The 15531-nt window shown below is 41.0% G+C and overlaps 1 protein-coding gene across 1 annotated transcript; it reads right to left on the bottom strand.

Annotated features, from left to right (window-relative positions):
• Positions 1-1012: 1012 nt before the first annotated feature.
• On the bottom strand, positions 1013-15178 carry tmem71 (transmembrane protein 71). The gene is made up of 11 exons (XM_086271888.1): positions 14987-15178; positions 11918-11986; positions 10675-10733; positions 10225-10267; positions 9924-10133; positions 7764-8026; positions 7487-7681; positions 7185-7251; positions 6527-6588; positions 5510-5559; positions 1013-5420 (listed from the first exon to the last, which is right to left on the bottom strand). The coding sequence occupies exons 3-11, from the start codon at positions 10703-10705 to the stop codon at positions 5397-5399; spliced, it is 945 nt and encodes a 314-aa protein (XP_086128014.1). The 5' UTR covers positions 10706-10733; positions 11918-11986; positions 14987-15178; the 3' UTR covers positions 1013-5396.
• Between the last annotated feature and the right edge of the window lie 353 nt (positions 15179-15531).

Here is a 15531-nt window from a genome sequence, read left to right as displayed (position 1 = left end):
TTCCTCTACTTCCAGGTGATAAGATGTAGGTCTGAAAAGTGAAGCCGTAGAAGGAGCGCTTCAGTCTGGTGTTCCTTCTAATGGCCGACTGGGTGCGATTCGTGTGGCTGGTTGCTTCCACGTTCTGTGCCCTCAAACGCTTTCCTGACCAGGTTTTGGTTTTCTTAACTAGTTTAAACTTGTACTGAATTCAGCACAATATTATTAGTTTTTTTAATACATTTTGGTCCCATTGAGAGCCAAAAAAGATAAAGCACAAAGTTTTGACTATATTAACACTACCTTCACCTTAAGGTAGCAGCTTGTTTGATTAGGATTTCAGGCTCGCTGCATGGTGAAGGTCCAGCCAGTGATACTGAAGAAATTTGAGTTCATTCACCATCGATGTAATCTTTTTTTTTTTTTTTTTTTAATTAACAAAAACAAAAATCATTAACAAAAACTAAAAAGCCTGAATCACTTTCAGAAGCTGCCAATGGGACCATCACATGATCCCCAAGTTTTGCATGTTTTGCTGAGAAGCTGCAGCTTATGGCCACTTCCTGTTGGAGCCGTTAAAAAGAAAAAAGGTTAGACTGATTTAAGTTAACTTGAGAACCCACGAAAGTTCTCAAATTGATTTAAACTCACACATCAGCCAAATCTAAACGGACAGCATGGATGGGCACGAGTAGATTTGATGAGATCTGTAAAGTTGGAACTTCTGAAATCTGTGGAAGATGATGGATTCCTGCTTGTGGGTTTTATTTCCTGGGCTGTTTCTCTGACAGTTCTCAGGTATTCGGGCTTTGCTTGCAGCTTCAGCTTCAGTCTAAACACATTAAAGCACACAACGGTCAAGACTCAACACTTGCAACTCTTTATGTGCAAAAGGAATCACCCGAGTGACTAGTTTCAGCTGTTGAACAGGTGTTAACTGACTACTCACACCTGACAGCTGACATTTTATGAAACTGAAATCCATGACCATCAATTTAAATCCATTTAAAACAAAATACAGATACAGTTTGTCTTTGTAATATAGTTTAATGGATCATAAACATTCACCTTAGCCGAGACTAAATATAGCTGACAAAATCCCAAATACTGTAAAAGTTCATTCTCAAAGCACAGCGCCATCAACAGGCCAAAGGCTGATTTGCAGACTGAAACACAGCGATCCACACTGTAAGAAATAAGGATTACTTCATCCTTTAAACAGTCATTTCAGAGGCTGATTTCACACTGATTCACATGTATACATTCAGAATTTGTTCCTTTGCTTGAAGTTCAAATTAAATTTGCGTCTTGTTTAAGGTGAAATTTTACAGTTTAACTTCCAGAGACTCAAAGTACGATAAAATACAATAAAAAAAAAGATACAATAAGTGCTGTTACAAGCAAGAATTCCACATGTGAAAATAAGTGCAGTCTATAGAAATTACAAAACTATTTACATTAACAGTAACTCCATATTTAGTAGTTCCTCCACACAATGTAAAATTTGTCTTTAAATCTATTAAAATTATTTTCCTCCTCAGGATTTTTCTGTCTTTTACTCTAAATTTTATATTTAGAAGAACACCATTAAAAACTTGATCCACTTTGAACTTTGTTTATTTAAAGCTGCACTGACTGATATTTGGCCAACAGGGGGCAGACCCAGAGAAACCATCTCTGGAGTTGCATTTTTAGCTCTGTTTTGGTCTCCTCCACCACCTGGAAAATATAGATTTTTGACCATAAAGCCAAAACTAGGATTTAGAAGAAGCTAAAAACTTCACACAGCTGGAAGTTACAACATTAAAAGCAAAACCTTTAACATTACAAAGATTTCATTGATCATTTGATTCATGATCTGTTCTTATACAAAAAGTATTAAGCACAGCTTTAAATTCAAAGTTGAGCAGAGCAGTATTAAAAACATCAGTACAACACATTGATTGCTGTTCATTGATTACATGTGGTAATACATCACCTGTAATGTTATCTTTAAACAAATTTGGCACTTGGATTAATTAACAATAATTCCTGATTTATGAAGACAGGGAGAGAGTTAACCACAAAGATTCAGTCACATCAGAGCTGAACACCTTGAAACTTTGGCTCCCTTAGTTGTGCTGGTAGTAATTAGCGATGAACGTTAAGTGCGTGATTAGCTAAAATGGCTAATTAGCTAAAGTTAATAAGCTATGGTAGAATAGCTTATTAACTTTATAAACATTACAACTGTCTTTTCTCGAAACTAGCTAGTTTGTCTGTATCTAGTTATAGTTTTATTTACCTTTATCAATTATATAATGTAAATTGTAAAAGAGTGCTGTTAGCTTTAGCATTTCCTGGCTGATAGGAATACTAGCTGTTAGCTAAACGTCTTTTAGGATTCACCGCAGTTATGATGTTAACGTCCCACCAAGTCGAAAATAACTGTTGTAAACGTTATTTCAGGCATCTAAAAAACCTTGAGATTTTGTTGAAAAGTGAAACATGAAAAGATACTAACTAAAAATTTGATGCCAACTTTGCTTTTACTCTTTATCCAGATTTTAGACAAAAGTAAAACAACGTGGGCATTTTGGGGGCTGTTTTTGTTGGGGTTTCTGTGCCTCATCTGGTGTGACCGTTTTAACCCTTCATGCTACAGATGCGATGCCGCGTTCACGTCACATGAGAGGAACGTTGTCAGTGGAAAAGATTCCAGTCTTTATGGCTTGCTAGCATTAGTGAAAAATTCACAGCCGGAGTCTTATTATAGCATTCTAGGTGTAGATCTACACCTTAAATTGGTGTTTAACTACTTTAACCAACAGACTAGATAATAGTCTGATCTCGATAGTTTTCAGGATTAGGTCTGTTTTCCAGTTATAACTAAAACCCAGATGTTCACGTACACGTTAGAATCACATTTCTGTTAATTAATGCAGCTCCCATGTGACCTAACCCAGCATGATGAGGTTTTTTGTTTTCTTTTTTTATCCTAAAGGCTTCAAATGATCTGAACATGAAGAGTTAAACATTTCTCTGCTCTGCTAGTCAGTTTCCACAAACTTTATCACTCAAACATTTCAGCTTCACACCAGAGGAGCTGATCTGTGCTGCCGGAGGACCCAAAGCAGAGATCATCTCCTCCTTCTTCACTCTTGGCGTAGTTTGAGGCCCAAACATGATTCAATGTTTAAAAACTTTATAAGACAAAACATCTCGTAAAGCGCTACAGTACTTGGTTTTCTTATAAAGCTTCTACAGCGAGTATTTTGACTTTAAGAGATCTCTCCCAAATCCACAAACGTTCTCCCAGCTTATTGAGTTTCTTCCATTTTCTGGAATTATTGCTCCTTATAAAGGCAAATTTGCTTTTAAAAATAAGAGCTTTATATGTGTTTGTGTAACCAGGTCATAAATAACATATTTGAACCTTCGACCTGTATGGATTACGTTTGTACCACATTAAAGTCTCCCAAGAATCAGACAAAAACAAACGGAGTGAAAGAAACCACTCAAAGGCAGAATGTTTGAACTTGATCTGCTTTTCTTACCTTTTTGTCTCTATTCAACATATCTGTCAGTGCGTTTCAACAGCATCTCAGGGTTCCCTTTATTATTATCACCATGTGAGCACTGCTGGCTGATTGAAGGCACCTAACAGCTGAAGAGTTTTACCACAAAATGCTGCAGAGAATAACTATCTGAAAATAGCTCTTTAACATTAAATATACACAATTTTCAAGCGTTTACTGCAAATTAAATGTGAGAATTTTCCTTCTGTAACAACCTCACATGGTTTCTAGTGGCCAAGAGATGAGCAAATGCATAATGGACACTACTGTTACCTATTTTCTTTAAAACTGGGAAATAACCCAGATAAAATATATTTGGCCCGGATTCAGGCTAGATCCATCTTAAGTTCTGGACCGGATCCGTGCAACGGACCTGAGCTGGTGTCTTTTAGCACAATGGCCGAATACCGGTATGGATGCATTTTAATGATGTAAGCCAGATCCTGGAAATGAGCCTCTATGCTATGAGGTGGTTCTTGTCCAAGGAAGGTTTGGAAGGCAGCAGATTCAAAGTGCTTCAGGAGGATTCAGGAGTTCTTGTGGAGGTCTGAGCAGGCATCCAAGCACCTTATTGGTTTATAAAAAGCCCAGAAGCCTCAATATTGTTCTCGACATTCTTCATCCAGCTAAAGAAGTTCTAAACCCGGGGTGGGGATCTCCAGGCATCACGGGCCGGAATCCTGCAGGATTTAGATGTGTCCTTGATCCAACACAGCTGATGTAATTGGCTAAATGACCTCCTCAACATGTCTTGAAGTTCTCCAGAGGCCTGCTAATGAACTAATCATTTGATTCAGGTTTGTTGACCCAGGGTGAGATCTGAAACCTGCAGGACACCGGCCCTTGAGGCCTGGAGTTGGACACCCCTGCTCAAAACAGTCCTGAGAAGATTCTTAAAGTAGATGATTGTTAGCTGTTTGAAAGTCCGGTGGAGAATTGAGAGGACCTTCTGGAGGTCTGTTTGCTTTAACGGCCTCTGCTGGTTTCATAAACTCCCATTTAACTGACTGTGATCAATCAGGATGATTTACTGAACACTATGGCCCCGCCCACTGACCTGTCATCAATCGATGTCAGCAAATTAAACCTGATTTTATAGATGTAAGAAAGTATTTTGTACCAGTAAAATTACCAGGAATTCAGTAATCCAGCTTTCACAATAAAATCTGAGCTGAACTTTAATGTGAAAATACTGTGTTTGTGGGTATTTTATTTTGTAGTAAAACTCTTCGTTCTGTTTATTCTGGAGGGAAAAATGGCACTTTTATAGCCTCCAGGGGATTTTTGTGCATTTGGTTTTTATAAAAAGTCACAGCTCTTATTTTTATTTATTTTTTGCCCTTTAACCCTGAAAATGTTTTGCAGACATTAAACGTCTGACGTTTGGTCACTTTGGAACGCTCAAAAAAGCCAAGATCAACTACAAACCAAAGAAAGAAGACACTCCTAAAATACATCGGCTACATTTTGAGTTGATATGAATGTTTTTAGCTTTCTAAGCTGCTAAACTACTAACATGTGCCACTGAGCTCCAACACTTTAATAACAACTTTTTTCAGCTAGAAGACATTTCATGGCTTAAATCTGACTAAAAGCACGAAGCAGCCTCCTGCTCTGCGTGTACATTTCAACGTAAAGATGACACATTTTTAAAAATGTGAATACAAAAACCTCTTTTAAGGAGTGATTTTTGTTTTAAAAGGAGAAATGTTTGCTCTAAAATGTTTTCTGGAGCTCAGATTATTTTGTGCACCTCACATGCAAACATAAAGTGAAATAAAAGTCAGAATCTAACGTTTCTGATGAGTCCCGTCCGACCTTTTCGCCTTCTCCTCCTTCAGGTTCTCCAGACGCGTTTCCTCACTCGTTTCTCGACGTGATGTCCTGAAACCGAATCAGTGGCAGCTGTTAAAACTCGTTTGTCTCCTCTGCAGCTCAAATGTGAGAAACCAAGTTTCTGATTTCAGACTCACCTCCGTCTTCGCCCTCCTCCACTCGCCCAGCGGGCCCGACTTTGTCAGGACTGAAAGAAACGAGAGCAGTGACGTGTTAAAATCACCAAAACAAAATCAGATTCGTGCTCTGCTGGCAGATTAAAAGCAGTCAGGAGCTGCAGAGCAAAACTGCACCAGATTTACTTTTATTAGTTCATATTATAATCAACAGGATTCATTGGGTTTATTACAGGACAATGGTGTTTTCAAGACCCCAAAAGTAATAAATGTAACCCAAACAACACTGTAATGATTTACCATAAGCTGGTGTTTATAACCGCTAGTATTAATATCGCTAACAAACTGCATTCATCTCTCTGGATTTTAAACAAGTTGCAGTCGTTTCGGCTTTTTTTGGAAGACAAACTGATCATTTTATGTAATAAAAAAAAAATACAGTTGTAGAGAAATGTAGTCGTCTGTCCTTTGCTTCAGTCTGTGGTTTTGATTTTAAACACTTAAAGCTGGTATTTGGGAAACGAACGAAGGTCTGAAGCTGAAATTACCAGCTTGTCATAAACAAGTTAAATGTGAATATTTGAAGACTTTAAGAGTCTTTATAACCAGTTTAAGTTAAAAGGCCAAACTGGGCCAAACTGGTATCACTCATGCTCCAACAGCAGTGGTTGAAACAAATAGTGAGCTGCAGGTGACTGCAGTTTTAAAGCAGCATTTAAAAAACAACTTTCTCATTAATTACAAAAAACAGCCCAAGCAGGGAGCTGGAAGTACAGTGGAAACATCCAAGTAAAGTAATGACTCTCCCTGCCAGCAGGGGGAGACAAACGTCTTATTTCTGTTTAAAGGCAGCCTGTAGTGATGAAGAGCGGCTCCATTCACACCAGTGTGATTGTAAAACAGGGATTTGCACTGAGGGGCAAATAAACTTCTGCAAACTGAATAATTCACGGGTCACAGCTGGACCTCTGACTGAGTTTCTGTTACCCGAAGACAAAAGATCTTTAATCACTGAACAGAAATGTCTTTGATACTCACGCATACATGTTGTGATCATCATGAAGACGGTCGACGTGACAGTCGCGCTCCACCACAGACACCTGCAAAACAACAGTCTTTGAACACATTGGCACTTCCACACAGAAAGATCACGCCGTTTCTGTAGACGGGACAAAACATGGAGGCAGCTTCAGGTCTGAAACATGAAGCCCGTGTTGAGGCGTCTTAGAGCGTATTCTTTTTAAAGGCCACCAGGGGGCGACACTTACTTAGAAAACTGGGAAAGCATCTCTGTGACGATGTTATAGGCTCAGTCACTAGTTTAAAAAGATGCATCTTATTTTGACACTTTTATTTTCAGAGTGAGTAAGGACGTAAAATGGGATGTTCTCATTGGTTGATGAGTGTGCAGTTTCTCAGTGAGACCCGCCCCTCACTCAGAAATAAGAGAAACAAACACGTTTTTAACTTTCATACACTTTTTAGAGCCCTTAATAAATAAATTGTGTTTCTGCCTCTATGATGCATTTAGCTGCTGCAGCTTTCTAAACTAAACTGAGCGGACAGATGAGGCATTTTCAGATCCTCGATCGGCTTCAGGAAGATTTTCTGGGAGACTTAAAGAGATTTTCTTGGTTCATGCTGATCAAACAATCAAAGTGCTCTGAAAAAACTAAATTAGGAACTGAGGTCTCACCCCGAGTACAGAGCTGTGAAGATGAAGACGGTGAAGACGAGAAGGAGGAGGGCCTTCATCGTGAACCCTGAAACAGAAAGAAGAATAACTCGGGTTAGGCGAACAGAGGTCGAGCTTTGTGGTGGAGATCGTGGGTGTCAGTTTTGTGTCTTTGGTGGTTTCTGCAGATAAAAATCATCAAATGTTTTTCATTCAGCATTAAAGTCGAGTGAGATGAATGAAAACGTAGAGATTCAGACTGGATCTGAGCAGGCTGCTACGAGTCTCTGCAGGCCTCTGACGTCAGAGACCCTGCGGCTCACCTGTGGGCTCAGGTGACGCCTGACAGCAGCAGGTGTTGGTGTAGAAAGGTGAAGGAGGCGGGACTTCGGAGAGGCTGCCCAGCGACTGGGTGAAACGCTCCTTTGACTGACAGATCTCAGAGCAAATCTCCTCGTGGATCAGGAGATTTGGAGGCGGGGCTTCTTTGTCGGGAGGAGTCGGGACCTCAGTGGAGTCTGAAAGAAAAAACAAAATCATTGTTCATTGTTGTCCATGTTAATTTGAGCGTACTCGCCCTTTAAGCAGTCGGTTACCCACCGTACATGAAGGCGCGGCTCTCCTCCAGCTCAGTGCTGTTGAGCGGCGACCAGGACTCGTCCAGACAGGCCGGACCATCAGGGCTGCTCCTGGACCAGTCCAGGTCATGGTCCTGGTCAACTTCCTGCTTCTGGTTCCAGTTGTTCACTGTCCCGAAAACACCTCTGAAGACTTTCTCATCGAGCCACGACTGGCAGCTCCCCGTCACATCGCTCAGCAGGCGAACCAGCGAGCTGCGAGGTCGCCGCCTGCGCCGGAAAACCCTGAAGGAAAAATGAGTGTTCAGACACGTGTGTGGGTTTGAGGTCCTTTGGCATGTTCAGAGGTTTTTTGAACTTTGTTTTTTGTCATTTTGAGGAATTTGTGTCTCTTTGCACAGAAAAGATGAACAAAATGACATAAAACAACATCAAAGTGAAACAAAGAAATCCAGAAAGAGCTAAAGAACGAGAGCCCCAACAAAAAACCTCGAACCCAACAAAGTGGGTTAAAGTGCAGAAAGTGACCAAAAGCAACTCGAGTGTGAAAACACTTCCTCAGAGAATGACCACAGCCTGACAAAAATAACCACAATGTGATTTGAAACAACAGGAAGTGACCAAATCTGAGCGCAGCGGCCCGCTCTGTCTGACTGCACACCAAGAAATAAACGTCAGGAACAACATTTAATCGAATTTTAAAGTAAAGTAAGACTTTTAGTTGTTATTAAAAGATGAACTCTGCAAACACATCAAGGCTTCACCTGTGAACACAGAGTTCATGTAACAGAACAAAGACGCTTTTCTCATGTTGATGGCAAAGTGTTCAATAACATGGGGTCTCCTAGCAACAGTGATCAATGACATCACACACCCTGGTCCCCGAGAGCAGCTGATGTCAGGTCTGAAGTATTTACAGCTTTCAAACCTACCCGACATGTGCCGAACGGCTCACTCTGATTGGCTGTTGGAGGTGACCTCACCGCTTTAAAGAGGTGTGTGTGTGTTTAACAGCTGTCATACATTTGTACGACCACGAGACGTTATGTTCCTGTTGCTGATGTAAAATAATCCCGAAGGGAGGAAAATGTTATGGAACGAAGGTTTTTCCAAACTTTGTTAAGCGTTTGGTGAATGTCACAAAGCGTTTGGCGTTCGGTTCTCTCAGCTCTGTAATTGCAGCTGATGTCATCGATCATTTTCTCCAAAAAAAACATGTAAAAAGACTTTTTCTCAGTCTTTGGTTAAAAAAAAAGCAATATTAAACTTCTTGTGATGCTGTAAAATGCAGTAAACGCAGGCTGTTGGCTGCATTTCTTGGTATAAACTCTCCTTTGGTTAATAAAATCAAACTAACTCTGAGGCAGAGTTTGAGGTAAACACAGTCCAGACTTTTACAATCCCAAAAAACTGTTGTGACTGTTCAGCCATGTGTTTCAATGAAGTTTAACATCCAGGTGTTCACGAAAAAGAAGATTTACGAGTTCAGCCAAGTTCGAGATAGCAGGAAATGAGCTTGCTAGTTTGCATGTAAAGCCACAGCTCTGATTTCACTTTGGAGGTAAATAAAAACAGAAAACCAAACAACAGCGATGTTTGTAGCGTCCGTAAAGTTAGACGAATTGATCCACCATTTTGGCCGTGTGCCAGTTGTGGTAGCAGAGTCGGATCAGTGAATAAAACCTGGTCACACAGGCAGAGAGAGACTGGTCTGCAACCGTTTGGCAACCACGATTCATAAAGAAAAAATCCCCAACCGGTTGTGAGTGGTTGCTGGAGGTTAATGACAGTGGCTGGGAAAATGACTGTTAAAGCCCCAGTAACACAGACTGGTCAGTGACCACCTGGCAACCAACTGTTGTTAGGGAAAACGTGTATTCCCCTACTGGCTTCGGTTGCTAGCATCTTGCTGCGGTTGTAGTTTGAATGAAAGTGACCGACTGTAGTGTTGCATTGTCTGTAAATGCTCTCCAACTACGAGCTGAGCGTTGGCAAAACTTCAAGAAGTGTGACACAAACAGGAAATTGAGATAGTTCGCTTTCAAAATAAAAGTCACAACTTTTACTTGTGCATAAACATGGAACGAGCGAGCTCACTGAAACAAAGTTTTTTCTGCATCCAGATCTCAGGTAAAAACAGTCTAAATAAATGGGAGCCTCCGGGTCTACCTGCCGCTCTCACCTGTGCAGGTTCTCCTTGTAGGAGACGCTGGTTTTGCAGGGCGTCAGTGACACGTTGCCCTCGTCGTCCCAGGAGAAGCTGTCCTCGGTCACGTCATAGTATCCATTGGTGAGGAGGCGTGGCGAGCGGCGGCAGCAGCAGGGCTCGCTGCCGTGCGCTGAGGTGTAGCAGATGTAGGAGGAGTCGGGAGAGAGCAGAGACACGTCGAGGCTGCAGGAGAGAGACCAGCAAAGGCTTTTCAAACTCCTCCTGCTGAGACTTCACACGTTCATCAGAAACAGGAAATAAACGATGCTTTTACCTCTGACAGTGACTGTTCCTCAACCTTCGCTTGACTGGAGAGCCTGAGCGGCAGAAAAGACCATCAGAGATACACACACACACACACACACACACACACACACACACACACACACACACACACACACACAGTGGTTTCTAAATACAGACGACTTTTATCAGCATGAAGAGGCACAGAACATTAAATCTGCTCAGAGGACTTGATGAAGATAAAAGCTGGGCAGGAATGTGACAGACGGGCAGCAAAGTGCTCCACAGAGCTCGTCTGAGGAGCTAACATCAGATCTGTGGAGCCGCTAAAAGCTTTAGTTTGGTTTCCGATCGTTTTTCACATCCATAACAGTTTGAACAGTTCGAATAGGCAAAAACAAAATTTGCTACAATGTCGTAATAAAGTCCCAGAATAAAAGTAAAGTGTTGGTGAACGTGGTCGGTGATGTCGGTGACGTACTTGTGACGGCGCCGGAGAAGAACAGAGCCATGTTTGTCTGCAGAGCGGCGTCCGAGGATCTGTGAAGCGCATGAGAAACCAAACAGCTGTCGGTGAGAAACAGGCAGATGTTGTTCTAACAAATCTTTTCAATGAAAGGCCAAAACCAGCAGAGAGAGCGCCTCTCCAACCCTCCTGACCTCAGACACGACCGGTCTCACACTGAACGCCGTCAGCTGACAGCTGCTCTTTCAGCGAGACACTCTTATTATTTTTATTGTGATTTAGTGAATTTATTCTGGTTTTTACTCTAAGGAGACACTTTGTGTTATTTAAGCTTTTTACATCACGTTTTATTGGATCTTATTAAAAACGATACTTATTTTAACATTTATCAGATTTTTTACTTTCTTTTTAAACTTCATATTATTACATTAACTTTCCCTTTTTTGTATTTATGCAAAACATATATATACTTATTTTATGATATATGTTACAATATTATTCACTATTTACTTTTTTTTACTTTTATTGATTTAAAAAAATATAGGGATTTTATTTGTATTAAAATTTGAACATAATGAGCTCATTCACTTTATTAGATTTAACAGGAAACTGTTGTGATTCAGGGCTTTATAAATAAAACTGAATTGAATTATTGCACCTTTCTTCGTGTAATCTTTATTGAACTTCTATTTTACTGTATTTGTCTGAGCTACTCTAGCTTGTGTCTATTGTTTTTACAGGAATTTCCAAACTTTTGGGATAAAAAAGCACATTTGATCTTTCCTCTGTCTCTATTTAAAGTTCCTGTTGTTGGGGTCTATTTTCAGCGGTGGATTAATCTGCACTCGGTGGTGTAGTGAGTATTTCTAGCAGCAGGATTTTGTGCGTGTGTGAGAGTCTGAGTAAACCACAGAGTGTGTGTTCATAAAGGAAGTTGTTGTTGTGTATCTGAGCTGGAGCTCACAGACATTTCTCAGACTTTTACACCCAGCTTTTATTAGTCGACTCATTTTTTGCTGGTTTGACTCCCAACGAGAAGAAAAATCTAGAAAATCCAAAAGAAATCTTGTTTTTCTTTCTGTGACTTCAGCTCTTTAAAAATCCTCCTTCCTGTCTGATCTGCTCCTCAGCAAAGCTTCACTCAGTTCAGCTGAATCTCTGCAGTCTGAGCACTCGAGGGATTAACTGGAGCTAATCTGAGCTAATCTAATCCAGACTGATCAGGATATTTATAACAGGCTCTGTTTTTGGGTCTTACCTTTAAAGTTGCTCTTTGTTCTCTGCTGCGCTTCTCTCACATCCTGCAGAGACGCAGCCTGAGAGCAGACTGTAGAAAGAAAAACAGACGCTGTGACTCTGAGCTCACGCTTCCTGTTAACCCTTCATCAGCTGACCGACACACACGCACACGTGCACACACACAAACAGGAAACGACTTTGTATAAACTATCGTCTCTGTACGAGAGACACAGACGTTAGACAAAGAGCCGGTGAGTGTGATGGTTTGTTAACAGGAAGCTCTGAGGGACGAAGGCTTCTGCACAAACTGAAGCACATCATCACATTTGGATCCCACATCGTGTTTCATGGATAACGAGCCTTCGTGGCAGGATGAGAAAAGAACACAACAAGAGGCCGAGGACGAAGGCCCGGGGGATCTGATGAAGAGGAGTCATCAGCAGGCTGAGTGATTTGAACACACAGACTGTTAGAGGGCAGTGAACAGAGGCGCCTGTGTCACAGCGAATAGATGAGGAGGAGCCTGGGGCTCGCCTTTCTCTGCTCCTCCTCAAGATTCAAAAGAAAACCAGTCTGGCGTGCGGTTAACGTCCACTCAGCAGCGAGACTCAATGATGAAGGTTCAGCCCTCCAAAAACAAAACAAGAGAAGGAAGCGGCGTGAGCTCGGAGGGACGAAGAAACACTCCTCATCTGCTACACATCAGCGCAAACATCCGAAAGATTTCTGAAGTTTTTAATCTTTTTTCTGTAAACCTGCAGATTATAATCTGAAGAGTTTATCACAGGGGTGTCAAACTCTTCTCAGTCCATGATGCTAGCAACCACATACAGCACAGCTGAGCACCTGTAAACCAATAAAAACAGGCCCCTCTGAACTGTTTAAACGGATTTAAAATGCGTCCGTCCATCCCTGAAACTGAGGAGGAAAAATATGTTTTTTAAAAATTTTACTCTGTTTTTTTCTGGGTTCGGTCAGTGTGATGTCACAAAGAGATTTTTCATCTGTGGCGCCTTCGTGGCGCTTTAAGCGGTGCACATTGAGTAAAACAATAACCTGATGCTGGTTCAGCCTCTGAAGGATTTTAAACGTTCCTCCTGCGCAGCTCTTGCACAGCTGCAAAGCTGCGAGTGGGCCGGGCTGCAGGCTCTGGTGGGCCTGCCGTGGGCCTCGGACTCTATGTTTATCCTCTGGACAGCAGCGTTTACATTTTATTATTTCTGCTGTTTACGACTTCCGCCTGAGAGGAACAAAAACAGTCAAATAAAAGATTTTTCCTGTTCTGGGAAAAAGTAAAAAGGACTTTTTCCCCATGAGGCTTCAGTACAAACCGAGATAAAGACAGACTGTTTATGTCAAACTACACGATCCGATCTGGAAATATTTGGGAATAATGATTTGTGTTACGATCGATCCCTCTGGGTTTGTGTCAGGAAGGACAAAACGCTGCCAGATCAAACATGCTGCTGTGGCGAGCCGCGTGAGTAAAGGAGCATCTTTGATTTTCACGTCGTCCTTCCTGCTCTGCTGAGTTTAGACGGAGAAAACAAACATGGATGCATGTTTGTTTAAACAGAACAAGTCGAAAAGAAATAATTATGTTTATTTCAGTTTATGTTGACTGAAAACAGCAGAGGAGGAGAGGTTTGGACTACAGTCTGAACTCATGCACCTCTGAACTCTTTCTGGGATTTCTGTGTGATCAGAAAACTGCCTGCTGGCAACTTTTCGCTGAAAACGCAGATGTTTATTGAACTGCTTTCATCGTTTTTTAAGAACCAGAGAGATTTTTAATGAAAGAACATTTGATGGTCGCAGCTTTTCAGATGTGACTGTTTGTTTCTTTTCTTCTTTTTCACTTTGGAGTTTCAACTGTTTTCAACCAGGACAGTTATGAGTACATTCACTAAAAAAGATGATTTGAATCTCTACATCTGACTTCTGTGAACGTTTTTCCTTCTTTTGTTTGATTTGACGTCGTATTTTGTGTTTCTGATATTTTCCTGTCGCTGCAGCAGCAGGTTGGTCTCTCCTGTAAAAGTGCTTCTGATGCATCATTTAAAATAATAATATATAATATTTACTTCATGGTGATCTAATAAAAGTAAATATTAACATTAGAGGCAGGAATAGCTCAGTAAGTAGAGTGGTGTCCCCATGATCGGAGGGCGGGGTTTCGATTCCCCTGAGGTACCCCTGAGCAAGTGCCCACTGCTTCACTAAGTGAGTGGGTTAAATGCAGAGAGGAATTTCCCCACGGGGATCAACAAAGTATACAAAAAAAGGCTTCGGCTGTTATGTGGATGTTCGTATAGCTTCCTGTTTCTGTATTGAGACTAAAGATAATCTAAATTATTTAATAATAACTGAATCCCCCCTCTGTGCCCCCTTTATGGATTCTTCCCATCCCGTGTTTCCCAGCATGCCTTGCAGCAGCAGGCTGGTCTGTGCTGGAGCTGCTGATGTTGGAGGAAAACGCGTCAAAAACGGAGGAAACCATTTTCCACCTTCAGACACTCAGACTTCTTCAATTTGCTGTTTCAGCTCTAAAATCACTTTTCATGTAAATCTGAGGATTTTTGTTTAGTTTCGTTAATAATGAGGAACAATAATGAGCTCGAGCTTCATTGTTGAGTATTTCTGTGTCATTTTCCTGTAACACACTAACTTTGAGCTGTTCGGTTATTATTTTTTCACGCTTTGCTGGTTTAAAATGATCCGAATTCTTCAGAATATCCTGTAAACACTTTGATCTCCGCGTTTTTCCCACGTGATGCACCTCTGATCGTTCCTGAAATATCCCCACTATAAAATATCTGTGGTGTAATTTTACTCTGATACACATAATACTGAAACAACCCGGAATTACAGTTTTTATTATCGTGTAAATAAACAGAAATAATAAAAGAAGCTTTATAAACATATACAAGTTTATTTTTATTTATTTTTCTTTTAGGATGAAGTTAAAGTTTGCATAAATATCCAGCCCGTTAAAAAACGGCTGTTTGAGTTTGTTTGTGTGTTTTAAGTTGGATCAGCAGCAGAAAAACAGACAAAGAGAAACTAACGAGACTGCAGCTCAACTCACCGATCACTTTTCCTCCTTTTTTTGTCCGGAAGTGCAGAAAAATCTTCTTCCGGACGCTGAACCTTTTTCGTTTTTCCTTTTCGTATTTTTTCTTCTAGACTTTCGCTTTGAAATCTTCACATTTCGTCTCCAGGAGGATAAAAACAAGTCTCCAGCTCGCAGCTGTCACTCTGCCTCGCCCACATGCAGGAAGCAGCCGCTGCTGTCAAATTAAAACACGTATGGTTTTCAAAGTAAAAGCACCAAGCGAGACAAAAATATTTAAACTACGCAAAACTGATAATTACTGAATAAAACATATATTCGTGCAGGTTTTTTTCTTTATGTCCACGCAGATCTCTGTGTAGAAGCCAGCTGCTTTAGCGTCTAACCTTTCAGACAACTTTCTTCTGATTGGCTACCCTCACAAAAACAGTCGGTGGGGCTTCTGTGTGCCTGACATGACCATACGAGGATTCTTCCCTCTCCCTGAAATTACGCAGGTCTACAAGTTAAAAAAAGGTTTGTGTGTTTGAGTTTGCAGTCTGAGCTTTGGGCTCATTATT

The sequence above is a fragment of the Aulonocara sp. 'chitande type north' Nkhata Bay genome, linkage group LG18, assembly GCF_057382095.1.
Source record: "Aulonocara sp. 'chitande type north' Nkhata Bay isolate Kocher_YH1m ecotype deep benthic linkage group LG18, A_spYH_male_GT1.1, whole genome shotgun sequence".
Classification (NCBI taxonomy): Eukaryota; Metazoa; Chordata; class Actinopteri; order Cichliformes; family Cichlidae; genus Aulonocara; species Aulonocara sp. 'chitande type north' Nkhata Bay.
The sequence above is the reverse complement of the archived record's forward strand: the minus strand, read 5'-3'. Positions and strand labels throughout refer to the sequence as shown.